General features: G+C 37.4%; 1 protein-coding gene across 2 annotated transcripts in view; it reads left to right on the forward strand.

Annotated features, from left to right (window-relative positions):
* The window catches only part of DIAPH3 (diaphanous related formin 3), a 496533-nt gene that overhangs the window by 362832 nt on the left and 113966 nt on the right, over positions 1–19735 (forward strand). For both annotated transcript variants that reach the window (XM_041731170.1, XM_041731169.1), the window contains 2 exons: positions 1162–1257; positions 1769–1828. In XM_041731170.1, coding sequence (XP_041587104.1) covers positions 1162–1257; positions 1769–1828 — 156 coding nt within the window. The remainder of the gene's footprint in view (positions 1–1161; positions 1258–1768; positions 1829–19735) is intronic.

The following is a 19735-nucleotide window of genomic DNA, read 5'->3' on the forward strand; positions in this document are numbered from 1 at the left end:
AGTTTAGTACTTTTCTAAAAATATGAGATAGAACCAGATGGAAAGGGGCCAATACATATTTATATTCATATATCTGCTTATAAACTGTAAATGAGTTTGTTATCTGTACTCTACTGCATTCATTTGTCATCTGTTCCCAATCAGGGGATTGCATCTCAATAAAAAAATTTAAAATCCAAAAGAAAATAGTTTTCTATTACTTTAGATGTAACTATACCAGCCATACAAGTTCATAGAGAATCCTACAAATAACGTCTTTCTGAAGGACAAAAAAGTGTATTTCCTTGAATTGGGGTTTAGGTCAGTAGGTTCTTTGAAGCTCTCTCCCCGCCCCCTACACACACACACACACACACACACACACACTTCCTTTGAATAATATATTTAGCATTGACAATGATAAGTAACTATGAATATTACAAGATAATCTGGTTTTGGAGAAAGGATTGGCTCTATCACCACATCCTTCATTAAATATATACGGAATATCAATTTAAACTAATCATAATGGGATGAAAAATACTTTAGATATTTGAGAGCCTCTTTGGGTTTATTTTTCATTATAGAAGACAAACTTTTCATACATCCCATGAAAGTTTGTAGTGATTGTTCTGTGTCACCGAAAGTCAGGAGATGGTTATCCTCTGATATGAAAAGGCAGTTGTTGGGAGCATGTTCACAATAGTTAACCTGGAAATATAATTTTGTACAATAAGTTTAGGCAGCAGAGTCTCGATAACAGCAACAAAAACATTCTCCTGCACCTGGTCGATTTTAGAATGGAAGCTGATGCTTTGAAAATAACCCATTTCTACAAGGGAAATGTGATTTATGATAACCCGAGACACAGATATGACTAGAACCGCATCCTATTTAAAGTTATTGTGCTGCCAGACTATAAAATGCGGTCCTCTGAAGGGAATCAATGGAACCCAGTCCTCCTTAGTGGACAGTAACACAGGCACTAATGAGCCCGATTTCATTAAAAGATACTTGATTTATGAGAGAGTTAAAGTCCTATCTTGGTTTGAAATTGCTGGCTGAGTCCTGGCATCTGATCTTTCCTCCCCCTACCATCACCATCACCAGTTTCTGTGTATGCTTTGACATTGCTATGGTAACCCTGAGGGCTGATGGAATTCCCTGCATCTCTTTTCACAGAGGGTGATGAGACAGGAGTGATGGATAGTCTGCTGGAGGCTTTGCAGTCGGGCGCTGCCTTCCGCGACCGAAGAAAAAGGACGCCAAAGCCAAAAGGTGAACATTATACTTGTTTCATGTTACTTTCTAGGGAACTATCACAAAGAACAACCTTTTCCTTTTTTTTTTTCCTTCTAATTCTTTTAAAGTCCTGTGTCAAGAATGTAGTGCTCTGGGCAACAACTCTTCAGAAGTTTCATGAGTTTGCTTAATCCTTCCCTTGCAATGAAAATGTCAGAGAGAGAAGCATTCCAGTTGGCCAGTGTCAGTAGCACATTAACAAACCAAAGCACTGAACCTCGAAAATCCTGGTTAATGTGACAAGTCTCATCTAAAGAACCATATGCACCTTATCCCAGTGGAGTTTACAGTAGCATAATTAAATGGGAAGTAAAAGTCGTAACATCATGGCTTCAAGTATTTCAGGGTACTGAAGCATTGCTTTGGGTCTATCTAGATATATTTAACCTTTGAAAACAGTCTAATACTGTTAACACTTCTTGAGATGAAGAGACCTCTATATTAATCTCTCTCTCTTTCTTTCTTTCTTCTTTTTTTTTTTTAATAGATATTCGGCAAAGTCTCAGTCCCATGTCCCAGAGGCCTATTCTGAAAGTTTGTAACCATGGTAATAAACTCTATTCATAAATTGCACTTTCTTCTTATCTACTTTTATCCTGTTGATCTATTATTTTAATAGGCTGCTATGAAGGTTCTCATGTTTAGATATAACTATAGGAATAGAAATGTGCAGATGTACCTATTGCCCTGAGATTGTATTTTTATATATTCCATACATTATTGCCTGATGGTAGTATCTAGGGTTCTTCTTTCAGGTCTCAGATGAATTTTTAAAATTAGTGTTATTTGGAATTATTTGAAACCTCACATATTTTTGATCAGTGTTGTCCAATGTATCCTTTCAAAAAAGAGTTTGCTCTCAAAGTAATATTGTACATAGTGGATTTACATTTAGATACAATTTGAAATATCGAATCTGTTACCCATATTACTCTACCACATTTGCCAGTATGGTTTGAAATACTGTGACCAGCATTTTGGCAAAATCATGAATACAGATGAGCTTCATGTGCTCATTTTGTGGAAGGATGTACTAGAATCACTGTAAAGGTGAGTTAACTTAGTTTCAGATGTTTATCTGAGATTGATTGCTTTCAAAAGTCCCTAACCAATGCCTGCACACCCCTGCACTCTTTTTCTCTTCAAGGTGCCAATTCATGCTGGTTGGGTTTTATTTATGTTGATTCCCTTTCCCTCATTATTATGTTTTATGGCGTTCTGCTTACCTTCCATAGTCATAAACGAATTTATCAGTTACTATTGTCATTTATTCAGAGTGAGATTGTCACCAAAGTTAGCCAGTTTTATACATGGAAAAAGACTTGACAGATTTTCATTTAAGGATCGTTTTGGATACGGATGAGTTAAGTTCTGAAAGTGTTAATATGTGACTAGGTACAGAAACTTGTGTCAAATTTCTAGGGTAGCCTAAAAAAAACTATGATGTGAGTAAGAAAGAGAAGTGAATGTGGGTAATTAATCTTAATAGATGGGTAGATGCATATTGTTCAAGGTAAAATGTTTAAGTAGATCTTTCTGGTATTTTCAACAGTCTGTTTTTTACTATTGTTTGGCCTTTCCCTTCTCTAATAGCAAAAGAAAGGAGCTATAGTATACCACAGATATTCATTGTGGATAATTAAGTAATTCCTAACTTTGGGTTTATGATTTGGAGGCATTGTGACATGGTAAATAATGGCAAAATGTCTAGAGAATCAAGCTACCTTGAACCCGAGATTATTTTGTTTTGTAGATGAATAAATGGAAACTCAGAGAAGCTGCAAGCCTTCCCAAGAGTACAGGGCTAGTTAGTGACACAAATAGGACCATAATGCAGTTCCGATTCCCATCACATTTCTTTTTTTGATTACATATGGGTATTTAGTATTATTTTTTATTCATAAAAAATTATATAACATAAACAATACAACCCCCATGGTGTGTCATTAAAGACCCACAGCCAGCACAATGATCATGAAATGATAATAATGGCATACATATACCCATGCTATACTCAAATTAGGTATTTTAGGTATTATGTGAGGAAGATTATTTAAGATAATTTTGTGCACTGGCCTTGGGGAACCCAGTCCTTTTCTGACAGTAATGTCGGTAGAGTGACCAGACTACAAAGGCTCTTCCATAATTATAACTTATAAATTGTGCTGTTTTGATCCATTGCATAAAAGCAGATGAACCTTGCGTTTCTGTCTTTACTCAAGTTGACATGTACTATCTGAAGTTCTAAGGCTATTGTGATAATTAAACTAATAGGTTATACAGCAAACCAAAGGAGATAAATCACAAAGGTCAAATTCTTTTCTAATATAAATGTAGTGGAATAAAGTGTTTTTAACACTTATTTTCTATCAGTATTCCTGTTATGTTTTCCTTTCATATATATAACCAAGTAGGGGGAAAGTCAAATGGCCAGTTAATCTTTAAGAACTCTGTATATAAAAGTAGATTTATTAGATTAGAATTTGAAAAGTGCAGAATTTAAGGAAAGTATCATCATTGCAACAAGGATCATGATGATTGTTAGGAAAAGATGATATTTCAGAGTATTTTGTAATCTTGCTATTTCTAAAAGTTGCTTTTTGTTTTGAAAATGCTAAACTTAATAACTCAACTATGTGAGTGAAATGTAACTTGAACCTATTTTACTTTTTTATCTGTTCTCGTGTACTTAAAACTAATGTCTGATATTTTCTACCTGCTAATAGTAGTTCATATTATCTTATAAGCTGTTTTTTGAAGACATATAAGATTTCCTGCAATTATTTTAAACTTACTAATATAATAAGCTAATGTCTATTGAGTTATTTGACTTACTAGATACCAAGCACCATGCAGAAATTTTATACATATCATCCTATTTCGTCTTCACAATAATCCTATCAGATAGTCAGTATTCTTATCTCCATTTTATTGTTGAAAATAACTAAAGATTAAACAGGTCTGATAGTTTGCTTGTGGTACCTAGTTTTAAACCTGAGCTGGGGTGGCCCCGGTGGTGCAGTGGCTTAGCGCCACCTGCAGCCTGAGGTGTGATCCTGGAGACCTGGGATCGAGTCCCATGTCAAGCTCCCTGCATGGAGCCTGCTTCTCCCTCTGCCTGTGTCTCTGCCTCTCTTTCTCTCTGTGTCTCTCATGAATAAATAAATAAAATCTTAAAAAAAAAATAAAATAAACCTGAGCTGACTTCTGATTCCAAATTCTTAATCTATCTGCCATGCTGTACTCTGAATACATGGTTTAAATCAGCATCTATTTCTCTTCACACCCTTGGGCTATGAGCAATCTATGTACCTTTTTTTATCTTCTTGATATAAGGTTGACCTATTGAGATAAATCTTTTCAGAGGTTTTCTAGCCTCTGGTATATCGTGTCTCTTGTTCCCAGATTTAACCACTAGGTATCACTCTTTTCCAAGAATATACCATCTTCTGGAATTATGACCGCTTTTATTTCTTTTAATAAACTCTGTATTAAAACACCTATATTAATTTTAGCCAACTTATACTCAGAAAGACCATGGAACACTTATTTTGTATAGATTATAAGTACAGATTTAAAGTATACCTGCAGACACAAGTGTAGTTGCAGACATAGGTCATCCTTTATTTCAGAATTAGAAGATAGATCCTGGTAGAGTATCCTCTGAGACCTTGCGGCTAAAATATCCCAGTGTATATTTTGGCAAAAGATGACCTCAAGCATTCCATCAACTACGGGCTTCAGAAGCACAGAAATTTTACATGCTGAGTAATCCAGTCCTTGTGCTATGCTCCAAACCCCTACCAAAAATACTTTGGTTAAAACCGTTACTTGTTTTATCTTTTGCTTTGCCTTTTTACAGCCTCAGCCAAAATTAAATATCCAGTATTTTTCCTTGCTAAACCTTTCATTCATTCATTAATTTAGCAAAATTTATTAATCACTTCTAGGCACTTAAAATATAGAGATACTCTCTAAGAGTTCATCATCTGGTTGGGACAGATGAGTAACAATTCCTGTATATTTGGTTAATGCCAGGATAGAGGCAACAAAGCTTTGGGAATGCCTACAGGTGTGGAAGACCAGTCCAGACCTTATGAGGACAATCCAAACTTGACTTCTAGAAGGACCTGAAATCTGGTTGAGTCTTGAGGGATGAGTAGAAGTGAGACCAGAAGCCCAATGGCGAGTGTGAGCCAGGAACAGCATGTGTGCACTTTCTAGGAGGTTCTCCAATGAACCCCAGTCTGCACTCTGGAAAATTATATGTTCCTATAACCCCATGGCTTTCCCATATTGCAGTAGTTATTTCCTATAAAATACTCAATGTCTGCCACGGTACTCATGAGTCTCATCAGGGTAGGGACAAGGCAATAAAAGATACCTGACTTACTGCCGTAACCTCAGCACTAAACTGCATTGGTGCTGACACATGGATGTTTACTAAGATGTGTTGAGTGAACAGACATGTTTGTGTTTAAGTTTGAATGGAACAATTAATGTACTATATTGAGCAAAATCAGGTCGCTGGATGTCACCCAAATAAGTAGGATTTAATATTCTAATTGCTAAAGCTCCAGCTGTGAACACTGTTAACCCCCTCTCATCTCCTCCCTAAAATGTTATCTGTCATCAGAAGGAGCTATTTGATCATCAGTGGTCTGTGCTTCAAAAGGTGTTATATCAAATAGGGAGGATGCGGTTCAATCTTGATTGGATTATTCACTCCTTAGAAGTAGAGGGTTGCTTATTAATTAGATTTCTTTCCCTTGCTTAATCAAGCAGAGTTTAACAACAGTAAATAAAACAAAGGAAAGCTTCTGCTAATGAGTACAGGGGCATTATCTCATGTCTTTACTCAACACAGTGCATTACAAATCTGAAGATTTTCTGTAGTCTGTGGAAAATAGTAAGATTTCCTTTTAAGTCAAGATAATCAAAGTATTTATTAATGCATTTTTATAAAGATCATACCACATTTGGGTGTCAGTAAATCAAATGGAAAGGACCAGATAGGAAAGAAGTATATGGAGAGTCTGCAAGACGAAGAATTTGGACTGTTGAGGTTTTTGGGCAGGAAAATGATAGGTCTGAGCAGGTTTTCTGGAACCAAAGTGACAAGTGTAGAAGAGGGGTAAAAATCAAAAGGACATCATAGCCACCCTCGATGCTGACATGGATTGGCCACAAGGGATGGGGAGAGCTTTTCAAGGTTTGAGGAAAGAAGCCAGGTCTAGAGCTGTGGGTTAAGAGACCCTCACAGAGAACTGCTAACCCTATGTAGTAAGCTCATGAGTTCTCTAAAAGGAAAATCTTTAAATCTCAAGAATGGCAAGTCAAAGGTTACACCTCATGTGGGTAACAATGTGAACAAGAAGCAAGATGAAGAAATGGGGAGCCAACATTGCAAAGGTTGAAAGAAGACTTTCAAAGATTTGGTTTCCTCATTTTTCCGTCTACTTTTGTTGTTTGTTTCTTTGTTTCCAGAACTTGATGGTATACCACTGAGTGACTAATAGTTTTCAGGATATGTTACGTCCTGCTCTTTTTCAGGACATCTCTTCCTCTTCATGCCATAGAATGTTCCCAACAAAGGTTTCTCAATTATGAACGGTGTAACCACACCTTGTGCTACATCTGCCTGCAATTTGATTGCATCCTCATTAGAAGGTTCTCTTTTCATTAAGTAGTACAGTGGATTTTTTTTTCCTCAGTTAAATGGATATAGAGTAATCAGAAAGAATTCTATAAACTATATGCAATTAAAACCCCTAATGATAAAACTATTTAACTGTGACAAAATAAGATAAAACATAATCAAAATTTTAGGCAAACAAGTATTACACATTTTTAGTGAACATCCATAACCTAAACAAAATCTTGCTATATTATCTTTACACTAAATCAATTCTTAATAGCCTTAATTTGGATTTGATTATCTATTTTTACTCTTCCACTTATATATGGAGCTTTGAGAGATTTTTATAGAAATAAGATTGTATTGCCGCCAGGCACAGCTGCTCTGCTACTCTAAGATTTGAAGTCAGAATTAAATGTGAAGCTAGTTAGATATCTTTGAATTAGCATATTTCTCCACAAAATAAGGGAGGCACATAAGACAGGCTTTGTTGTTGATCTATCAAAACTTCACACATAACCACCCCACCCTTCCTAATCCACTCAGTCTTGGGTCCTCTTTATTTCTTGACCTGCCTTCCCCCAAACAAGAATTCATCTTGAGGCAGAATTATGAAATTCGTAAGGTTTTCAGTAGTGTCTACTGAACACCAGCTGCCATAAGGCTTGTTTGAAAACAATGAGGACAACAGCAGACCACTCCTTGCCTAGAAAACCTTATCTATCAAAGTGAATTTTGACAACTGCCATTTTTATTTCTTTAACTTGTATTCTGATTTAAAGTAGAAAGAGCCTAGAGAATAATAAAGTAAAATCATACGATTTTGCCAAATGTCATTGGCTCGGATTCTTGAGATTATTTTGTGTTCTCTTTCCCATGAATTTGTGCCTGCTAAATACCTAGGAAAGAAAGGAAGCTATTAAAATACTAATTGTTTTTGACACCCTTAGGCTGGAGCTTTCAAGCAGAATCAAATGCTACCTGTAACTGTCAAAGACTTAAATATTTTTTAAGATTTTTCTAGGCCAGGAGTAAAACAATTTGGGTGATTTCACATTTTCAAATATCAGTCTCTCCTATTTACTATGTAGTCAAGCAAAAGGAAGAATGGACTCAGCAGGGCTCCTGCCTAGGTAAGGATGCCCTGTGGGCATCAGGGAAAGGCCTTTCTAATTTATAGTCAAGGCAGGGACAACCTCCTAGCTTAGTCATTAGCATATAAACTCTTAAACACGAATAGGTTAAAAAAATCCTCAAGCAGTGAGGACTTCAAGTTGTTTTAAAAGGACATTTATGCAAGAAATAGCAAATGCCTTTCATTTAATGAGCATTCAGAAATGTATGCTGAAGGCTGGAACTAAATTGAGTGAAAAAGGATAAAGGACTACTGCATAAGGAAAGTAATGTCCTTGACTTCCCTGAAACAGTTGTTAGGATTAATATGTCTTTTGTTCTGTTTGTGTGCCATAGTGGACTATAATTACATGATCTTTCAAAATTTCTGGCCCACTCGAAATTTCTCCCTTTCTTCCTAACATAGGTTCAGAAGGAGTCAGTGCATGGACTTTAGAAACTTCTTGAACTCTATCCTTATGTTTTAGATTTTGTATTTGGGGATATTTTCTTCCCTGGTGACAGGATCTCTTGATCTGATCAAATTTTGTCCCACACCCCACCCCCGAAAGATTAAAGGAGAATTATTGATTTTGTTGCTTGATTACTGGCTTGTGTGTTGTTTGATCACTTTATTACTTTTCTCTGTTTCCACATGTTAAATTGTTACATGTATATCTTTAAAAGGAAGCCACTTTTACTGTAATTTTGTCACTTGAGAACTAAAGTTGCATTGACATAATCACAAATGGGGAAAACATGTCAAATCGTTGGCAGATCTACCATTTTAATGACAAATAAATTAAGATAAACATTTATGGTTCAGTGAAATGGTGCCACTACTGTGAAGCTTCCCCCAGGATCCGTAGAGGAGAAAGAAGGCAGCACTTGTGCCTAAGATGGTCACTAGGCTTCCTGGGTCTTCCAGGCAGGATGGTATGCAGGGCTCATCTGGGCTACGCTCTTGGAGGAGGAGGCAAGGGCAAGAGGAGCCAGGGAAAAGCAGTCAGCAAAGCCATACGTGTCAAGGAGGCCTGGCAAAAAAAGGGTAGGGGAGTGCCTGGATACAGATGGGCTTGAGAACATGGGGGCTGTTGTTCACCTCAGGAAGAGCAGTTTCAATAGAATGGTAGAAACTGAAGCCAGACAGCATTGGTTGGACAAGTGTCAGCTCCTCTTTCTAAAAGCCTGGATATGAAAGAAGAAAAAGAAGAGAAATAGCTAGGAATAGCTGGAACTAGAATGAGTCATGGTATAATGAGTAAGCTATGTTTCTTTGCCTTATGTGTGGCATTGGCTTTACCATCTTTGTATTCTGAAGGGAAGGGTGCTTTGGAGGGAGGGGTGAATATTTATAGCGGGGTAGTGGTTAGAGTGAGGTTCCTGGGGATGACATGAGAGAGCACAGGTGTGGAAGGATGTACAGAGAGAAGTGGATATGAATACGGAGTGAGGGGGGATCTGGAGGTCTCACCTGATGACATCTGTTTTTTCTGAGAACTAAGATAAAAGGTCTCCTCCTGAAAATCTCTGAGTGGAAAGAGAGGCAAGGGTAATGGGGAGGCCAGGTGGCACATGACCTGCATGGACAGGGAAACAAAATCATGTTTGCGTCAATGGTTCAGCTGAAGAGGAAGCCTATTAGGTAATGATAGCATTCTGTAAAGTCTGGGAAGAAGAAAAGTGGCTAAGGTGCTTCCCAGGTGCTACGATGAAGGGCGGTTGGTTTCCCAGTAGCCTAAAAGTTCTAGAGGTTCATCTCCAAATGTAACCATACTGCTCAGTGTGGTAGAAGGCAGTGTGAGCGTGCTTCAGAGTACCAGTCAAGCGAAGTCGGCCCATTTTTTAAGAGGATAAGATATTTCATCCTTTAAAACAGTGTGGTAGTTCTTTAGGAAAGTAATGGAAACTGTTGGGGCATCTTACATGATGTGTGTTTCAGCATTGTTGGGGTGCTGTGTTATGTACGAGGCAAGCCTTCATTCTAACAGAGATGGATGGTGGCTCGTCTCCTTCACAGAGCGTGTCAACCATATTACGAGTCTGAGATCCTTTCCTATGAAAACAACCCCTGGTACTAACCTAGTTATCACTAGGGTACCATTCAATTTATTTTTATATTTTATTTATCATTAAAGGTCAGTTTGGAGGAGCCAGATACAGAAACCACTTTTCAAGATGGTTGTATTAAAACTGAATCTTTTGCGTTTTGCGGGGGCACCTGGTTAGCACAGTCAGTTAAGCATCCAACTCTTGGTTTCAGCTCAGGTATAATGATCTCAGGGTCATGGGATTGAGCTCTGCATTGGGCTCTGCCCTCAGTGGCGAGTCTGCTTAAGTTTCGCACTCCCTCTGTCCTTTCCCCCATGTACCTGCTTGCTCTCTCTCTTTCTCTCAAATAAATAAATAAATCTTTTTAAAAAAAAAAATCTTTTGCAAAATGCCTGCCAGGCACATAGTAGTTACCTTAGAAAAGAGCAATAGCTGTTCTTATTCACTATGTATGAAAACATAAAACTGGCCAGATTTCTGAATTCTGTCTGTAGAAGCCTTAAATTATCTAGCCAAGCAGTCTGACCTTGAAAGACAGCTTGGAGTCAGGCTTGGGATTTAGAGACAGACAGGCCTTGATTTGACTTTTTGACTTACTAAAAGGGTGATGATAGTGGTTATTTAATCTTTGAATGCCCTCTTCCTCAGTTGTAAAACAGAGAAATTACACATTTCATAGACTATTAGGAAGATTGAGTAAAAGTATGGGAAAACTCTGTACTATATATAGTATCTAGACTGGAGTAGATGTTCAATAACTTCAATATCAGTTTTTCCTCATTCTTACCCCTTCTCTACCTATCTGCTGGGCTGCATTTGTCACTAGAAAGTTATAAATGCGTGAACAAAGTGACGGTAGTATGCAGAATGGGTGCCCTAATTAGAGAGGTTGAAATTTTCTTTCTATGAATAGTTCCTATATTGTACTTAAAATGCATTAATTGAAAAAAAAATAAAAAAAATAAAATGCATTAATTGGTATGAGCTAGTTTAGAAGGGGAAAAAAAAGAGGAAAAATTAAAAGACTATAGAGATTTTTAGTTTTAAAATGGGACAATAGAGATGTCCCCTTGGGAGTCATCACAGAACCACTAAGAGAAGGAATCACAAAAACCATTCTCAAGTCCTCTGAAACCAGGACATCTTTCACCTGGGACAACAAAAACTAATGACAGAATAGAGTAGAAAATTCTACAGAGGGCAGCCCTGGTGGCTTAGCAGTTTAGTGCCGCCTTCAGCCCAGGGTGTGATCCTGGAGACCCAGGATCGAGTCCCACGTCGGGCTCCCAGCAAGGAGCCTGCTTCTCTCTCTCTCTCTCTCTAATAAATAAAAAATTCTAAAAAAAGAAAGAAAGAAAGAAAGAAAGAAGAAAAGAAAAGAAAAGAAAAGAAAGAAAATTCTACAGGAAGAGAATGCTGGAATCCAGATGTACTCTTTTCCAAGGTTACCATGACAAATTACCACAAAATAGGTGTCAGGGTAGGGGAGAGGCCTTAATAATTCTGGAGACTGGAAGTCTGAAGGTGCTGACAAGGTTGGTTCTTTCTGGAGGCTCTGAGGGAGAACTGTCTCCATCCCCTTTGTCCTTTCATGTTGCTCGTGGTGGCCAGCAGTCCTTGGTGTTCCTTGACTTACAGCTGGGTCACTCGAATCTCTGCCTTTGTCTTCACATGACCTTCTCCCTGTCTCTGTCTCTTGACATGGCCATTGTATCAGAACATTAATCATTTTGTTACAGGCACACAAGTTTGAGCTCCTCTTAACGTGATTACATCTGCAAAGGCTGTGTTTCCAAATAAGGTCACATTCACAGGTACCAGGTGTTAGGACTTCAGTATAATTGTTGAAGTGACAATTGTAGAGTGACACAATTGCTGGAGTGACAACAATTGTGGGGTGACACAACTGAATTCAACATGGTTGTTGGGGATCCCTGGGTGGTGCAGCGGTTTAGCGCCTGCCTTTGGCCCAGGGCGTGATCCTGGAGACCCGGGATCGAATCCCACGTCGGGCTCCCGGTGCATGGAGCCTGCTTCTCCCTCTGCCTGTGTCTCTGCCTCTCTCTCTCTCTGTGTGTGACTATCATAAATAAATACAAAAAAAAAAAAATTAAAAAAAAAAAAACATGGTTGTTGACTTCGACATAATTGTTGAAGTGACTATTGTGGGGTGACAACAACTATGGGGTAACACAACAGGGGATGACACAGTTCAACCCATAACAACATGTGACCCCAATGAGAAACAGACTAATCTACTCACAGCTCCACACGAGTGTTCAGGAACCACAGGCAGGAGGAAGGAGGCATAGAGCTGAAAATGTAAGGATAGTGAGGGAGCAGTTCAGCCTCCAGCCAGACTTGTAAACAAATCCAGACTTGTAACCACTATGCTGCACTTATTCCTCCCCCACTCCCCATCTTGGCCTTTCCTCCACACCTCCCGGAAGTGAAAAGTATGCTGTTCATAAAAATTGTGCTAGAAGCTCTAGAATTAGAATACAAGCCAGAATTGACGTACTCCACCAAAAACAGATTATGTGAATATAAAGGAAGGTCTTGAGGAGAAACGAATGGCAAAATCCTCTTTTGACCCCATCCTACCACCATAGGAGCCCATGTCTCAAGTAGATGTCTGAATATCCCTTTTGAGGTAATGAACAGTCCAGAGAAAAGGCCTTTGGGCTCCCTTCCCTCAAAAAGTGCTAGCTTGCTGCAATAACATCCCATGGAGAAGCTCACTAGTTAACAAACCTATCCCTCACTCAAAATGTTTGTTTGTTCTTAAATGTTAATTTGAGCCAGGGATTCATCATCTGACATTTGAGGAAATCATTCAACATGAAAAAAGAAGAGGAAAAAACAAACCAAAGGAATTCTTAGTAGACAGACAAAATGTAGGGAATAGTACCATAATTAATATATATTAAACCATAATTATATACACACACATATATATATACATATATAAAATCCTTTTTGTCATTGAGATATAAAAGATGTGTGTATAAAAAAAGATTTAAAAAAATCTTTCAGGTATGAAAAATGTAGCAGAAAATAGTACATATTTGGAGAAGCATAAACACAGAAAGTTCTAGGGGAAGATCAAGAGGAAAATGAAGAACTTAAAGATAATCTGATCTATTTGGCTGTGTGTACAATTATATTGATGTACACACAGCCTTATTTGTATAATTGTGTATTTGTGTATAAATGTATAGTGAAATTTGGGGGGCAGGTATGGGAAGAGTAGCAGGTACTAAGAAAAAAAGGAAGAGGCAGTTTTAATTCTAGGGGAAAATATAGATATATAATCGTGGCACACTGCTTGAATTTGCCATAGCCTTGTGTGCGATTTTACAGTCTTACCAATATAAACACTGTGGTAGCCAGACTGTAAGGTGGCCCCAATGATTACTGCCTCCTGCTGTTTGTATCCTTATGTAACTCACACCACAGGTAGTTTCCAGGGTTAGTCTGTAACCAATTGAATATAGCAAAACTGATGATATGTCACATCTGAGGTCAGGTTATAAAAGATACCATGGTTTCCACCCTGGTGGCTCTGTCTTCCTCCCTCTCTCTTGGTCCTGGGGTAAGCCATGTTGTTAGCAGCCCTTTTAAGACAACCAATCTGTAAGGAAGCTAAGCTGTGGTCTGTCATAACAGGAAATCAATAAGTAATGTCTAAAATTGATTAATCAAGAGATAGCAGGGAGTCAGAAACAAAGAACTGCTAAAAGACAAGGAACTAGAGGCCTTTTGCATTTCTTTGTAAACCAAAAATTAACCTTAAAATTAAATTTGGGTATATTAAAGATCTCATGGGCAATGGGCAAGCAACTGAGATAGGAAGACATCTCCAGGAGTAGCTTAGTTTGTCCCCATTAAAATACAACCAGAAGCCAAATCTCTTCTCTCATTCATTAGTTATCTTTTCTCCTAAAAGCTGCTGCTACGCTTGTATTTTTCCTTTTTCCTTTTCCTTCTTTCAGCACTGTGCATAAACCTAAATGGAACTTCTGTTTATCCTAGCTCTTAGCTTTTCATCTTTATATGATCCAGAAATGAAAGGGACTCTTGACAGTGCATTCCTAAAGACTGGTAGGGCATGATGAAGAGTCCATAATATAGTGCCTCTAGCTCAAGATAATGAATGTGTCTCTCCACATAACATGGCCACTCTCCCTACCTTTTTGCATGTGTCCTGGAGATACCATTGGCCAGCGATTTTGTAGCATGTATCTGAATCTTCTTTCCCATGTAATTCCTAATGTGAGAGAACATGGTGATGGGAATGAGTAATGCAGAAAATCAAGTACCACTCTAGTTTGTTTCATAGAGTAAAGGTGATCTTTACTAGTGCTGCATGCTAACCTGGACCCACTGAATCCATAGAAAGCAAGAGACTGAAATGAGATCGGTATTTTGAAATAGTAGCATTGGTTATAGTCATTGGATCTTTGTAAATAAATGTCTTCATCCATTACACTGGAGCTATTTGTGCTTTGAAGGGAAATGGTGGTAGGACTACCGGTTACACAGTCCAGGTAAAGAGATAAATATTTTTTACTTTAAAAGGCTCTATAAATTTATTGAAGAAAGCATTGACATACATTAAGAAAGCTGCATGTCCCATTGATTCCCAAGTAAATTAGAAGTTATTAGCGTTAGCCATGATGTACATTATTGTGATGTGACAGCATTTGGCTTAAACAGTTTCACCATTTATTACCACTGATATTAGAATAAATGATAATGATCATTAAGTGCTATGTACATCATCATTTAACTAATCATGCTTGCAATCTCCTTCTATTAGTCAAACCTCCTTTGGTTAATTAGTCAGAGGAGCTGTCTAATCCAGATTTCTAGAGGAATAATGAAATAAGGGAATATTGAGATATAGTTTAAAAAAAGTGCATCACCATTTACCTCATATATCAATTTTATTTACCTTCACCTAGTCCATTATAACAGCCTCAAGGTTAAAAGATTCTGGCTTTTTCTTTTTTTTTTCTTTTCTTTTCTTGAAATACGATGATGAGGCCTATTAAATTATATGTACATACTTTTCTCATTAAAACACTTATGCAGCAGAAAAGTGCTAATATGATATGCAAATAAAAACAAAATCCTCGTTTACCAACATATCCACATTGAAAGATGAACCAATAAGTACTGTTTAGATTTAGCATTAAAAATGTTAATAGCATCTTATATTTTAGTCCTGACAAGCCAATAACTCAATCTATAGAACTTCAAGGCTACAAATATAAGACACAACTAAGAAACTTTTATCATCAGTCCTTTTATTACTTCTTATTAATACAGTTAGCCTGAGGAGTTCTTAAGCTGATGTTTGATAAACCATGTACTAGGTTTTATTTAATTCAAAGCATATTTTATCACTGGGTTAAAAGAAAAAAAAGCGTATTTTCATATCTTTTCCCTTAGTATTCCCCATGGCCCAAAGGAGGAGAAAAAAGAGAAAAGGATCTTTTAAAATTAATTGTGATCTGTCACCAGGCAACTGCTTAAATAAGAATGATGATGCTCCATGTTTGAATGTGCGGACACCAGTAAAGGAAGGAAGGACGGGAGCACATGAGATCCCTGGGATAGACTCACAGGGCTCAGGGCCGAGGAAGGTGTTGCCCAGAGGTATTGCCCTGGATCCTGGGCTGGCCTGGCTGCCTATGGTGGTAGCTTCACCCCCACTAAGCCTCAGGTCTCCATCACTTCTTACACTCTGTTTCCTCCCCACTTGCTGGAGACTGGACATAACCTCATTACCCTCGGTTCTATTAACCTCTTCAGTCACTGATCCCCATTCGCTTCTGTCATATAAACAAAAAGACATGATCTCAGGGTGCGAAATAAATATATTCAGTCATTGAATGAGGTAAGGAAAGTTAATAACTGTAGGTACTATGTTGTTGAAACTTGTAATATTTCCCAGAAATGAACTCTGTGTCTCCTACGTATGTGCTTGAGAGTCAGCGAAAGAGAGGGTTTTGAGAGTAATTTTTTAAATTATTCTTTGGTGATGAGGTTTTATATCCTGCTGGTATACTCTCCTTGTGGTAGATTCTGTGCCGCTGCCCCCATGCCTATCTGTTCTGAAAAGTGTAATTTATTTTTTTCTTATTTTAGACCCATATGGTTCATCACATGTTCCTCTTCTAAACAGATCCCCAGCCCTATCTAGAATCTCTTTGTAGTTTTGCTCTAAGATCTTCTTTAACCCTGTTACTATCGTTTTTCTACAAATACCAAACACTATTTCCACTTTGAAAATCAGGAATAAAAGACTATAAATGTACAAATTCATGCCTCAGCAAAGCTCTCTCTGCTTTACTTAAGTATTGCACTATGTATAGCACTGAACTGGGAGGTTTTGTTGTATTTTGTTTAAACTTTCCTTATACTCTTTTGCTTCCTCCCTCATTTTAAACGAAGACTTTATATTGGGAAAGAACATAAATAGAAGTAAGTACACAGTGCCTAAGTATATTGCTTGATGAATGCTCACAATGTGAACTTACCTCTGTAACCAACACGGATCAACAAATGTTAGAATCCCAGGAGCCCCTCTTGCTCCTCCCGTTCATAACCTCACGTCGTTGCACACATATCCTGACTCTGACAGCATCAATTCATCCTGCTTTGTCCTTTTTATAAACGGGATCTATGCTTTGTATCCACCTTGTGTGAATTTGTAATTTGTTCATTCTTATTTTGTACTCCACTCTGATTATCCCATATTCCCGCCTGCCCTTTGTTGTTTGGTATTTATGTTATTTCTTGATTTTTGGCTAATGCAAATAGTCTAAGAAAAAAAAATAGTCTTGCTAAGAACATTCTTACATGTGTCTTTGGGCTGTCAGGTGTATACCTAGGAGTGCAGTTGCTCTTTCATTGAAAATAATAAATAAATAAATAAATAAATAAATAAATAAATAAATAAATAAATATTTTATATATATATATATATATATATATAATATATATTCAGCTCTCGTAGATCCTGCACAACGCCCTTCCCTTCCAGAATGACTGTAGCAATTTATGCTTCCAGCAGCAATCAATGGGTGAGAGTTTCATTTCGACAACTTTCCTAGGGTATCTTATTGTGGTTTTAACATGCATTTTCCTCATGAGCAACTCGAACACCTTTTCATATGCTTATTGGCCTCTTGAATATCCTGCTGTGTGAAGTGCAGTTTTTTGCCTATTTCAAGTTTTTTGCCTATTTTTCTATTGGTTCACAAATGTTTTTCATATTGAGAATAGATTTTGATACAACTTAGAATTCCACCCTAAAATGTCTGTTAAACTGCCCATTAAAGGAAAGATTGTGTCATTTTATGGTTTTATAAATTTTATCGGTCCCTCAGATCTTCCTTAAAATGACAGATCTGCTCAGTATTACACAAAAAAGAGTGAGCATGTTGTAGGCTGCCACCTGCTTATCCTCTTCAGTTAACTTGGTGTGTCTGTCCTTGTTGTCATGTGATAGCAGTCCAGAGCCTTTCTACATTCTCTGAACTGCTGACACTCCAAAAACATTCTTCAAGAAAAGCTGACCAGGCCTCTCACCTGCTAAGTCTAATGTACACTCAATCACGTCTCAATATTTACTACTAATCAGGAAATACTGCTTAAGTGTAGTCAACTGTTGTCATAAAATCTTGTCCTCAGCTTGTAGCTCACCACATGAATGGGGGGTGACCTCTCCAAGTCACAAACTTAAAAGACATTTAGGTTTAACTTATGATAAAATGAGTGATTTCTTCTATAGACTACTTTTAAATACATAGTCTATAGCCAGTGAAAAAATCCTTCATATTGACTCCAAACATGTTGATGAGTTTGGTTTAGAATTAAGTGACTAAATGTTTAAGGTGTCTTAGAAGATTACTCATTTATTTCTCTCAAAAAAATATTTGCTGTTGGGCAGCCTGGGTGGCTCAGCGGTTTAGCATCGCCTTCAGCCCAGGGCCTGATCCTGGAGACCTGGGATCGAGTACCACATCGGGCTCCCTGCAGGGAGCCTGCTTCTCCCTCTGCCTGTGTCTCTGCCTCTCTCTCTCTCTCTGTGTGTCTCTCATTAATAAATAAATAAAAACTGTAAATAAATAAATGAATAAATGAGAAGATTATAAAGGAGAAAACAAAATTACTCATAACCTAACTACTCACATATAAATATTAGCATATTAGTATCACTCTTTCTAATTTTTAGCATACATATTAATTCATATATGTTGTGCATAGTAACTTTCTTAGGAGTTTTCCCATATAAAATGGATTCTCTTTGAATAATTTTTAATGGCTGTGTAATATCCCCATAGTAAGCCTGGGCCATACATTATTTAACCAGCTTCCCTAGGGTTTGACCTTTTCATGGCTTTTAAATTTTCATCATTATAATAAATAGCACCATTTCTTTAGGATAAGTTAACAGATAGGAACAATTTTAAGGCTTTTTATACATATTGCCCACACTGACCTGGGTAGAGCAAAGAGATTATATTAAGTTACACTCCTCCCAGCAGCCTATGACTATGTCCCTTGCTCAAACCCTCAACAGCACTAGATGTGTTTTAAAAAATTTAGTTGTACAAAATTATATCTTTTTCTTTTTTTTTTACATTTTTTAATTAGTGAAATTGTATATTTTTCTATTTTTTAATAAAACTGACCAAATGTGAGGAGCAGGTTGGTGAGGAACAGAGGGCAGGGGGAAAGAAACTTTCTGCATATTTTTTATCAAACTGTCATCAATTAAGGAAAAATCATAAACTTTAATATTGTTAGCTCCTGTCTTATTTCTCCACTAGGAGCAATTATTATTACTGTTTATCTGTGATGATTTTTCAGTGCTGCCAGTCTAGGGATAGGTTTTATTTATACATTTTCACCCATGATACTAATACATACAACTAATACTTGATTTACTGGAGTAATGAGGAGATGGGGGATGGAAATCAGAGAGAGACCCATCCCAGCGGCACCTAACTGATTAAGGAAGGGGTAGCTGGAATATCACCTGGACTGGTGCTTCTTTCCCAGGGATTTTGGGTCATTAGGTAGCAGCTTAACAGATCTGTAAGGATACTCATGACTAAACTTTGTCTACTCGATGCCAACAGAGCTATATAAAAAGAAACTCACCCAACCAACTAATTAACTTTTCTTCTAGTCTATTTTAACACCAATTTTAACAGACTTTTTTTTTTTCCACTGAATTTACCACATGCATCCATTTAATAAAAGCTATTGCAAAAATAAAGGTATTTGTATATTAGGATCACTGCTAAAATGGGTTTCTTTAAACTTTGAATTGATATATATATTTCTAGGTAGAATCTGAGGTGACTGACAACCAAAGGCATATAATATGCCTATGATTGTAAGAGAAAACATATACTATAAGAAAACAGAAGAAAGTTAGCTCTTTTCTTTAGAGCCTGATTATCCTCTTTAGCATGTATTAGAATCATGCAGGGGGCTCATCACAGTGCAGGTTGCTGGGCCCAACCCAGAGTTAGTAATTCAGTAGGTTTGAAGTGGTCATGAGAATTTGCATAACAAATCAATTCTCAGATGGTACTCATCCAGGAACTGCACTTTGAGTACCACAGG

The sequence above is a fragment of the Vulpes lagopus genome, chromosome 16 (genome assembly GCF_018345385.1).
Source record: "Vulpes lagopus strain Blue_001 chromosome 16, ASM1834538v1, whole genome shotgun sequence".
NCBI lineage: Eukaryota > Metazoa > Chordata > Mammalia > Carnivora > Canidae > Vulpes > Vulpes lagopus.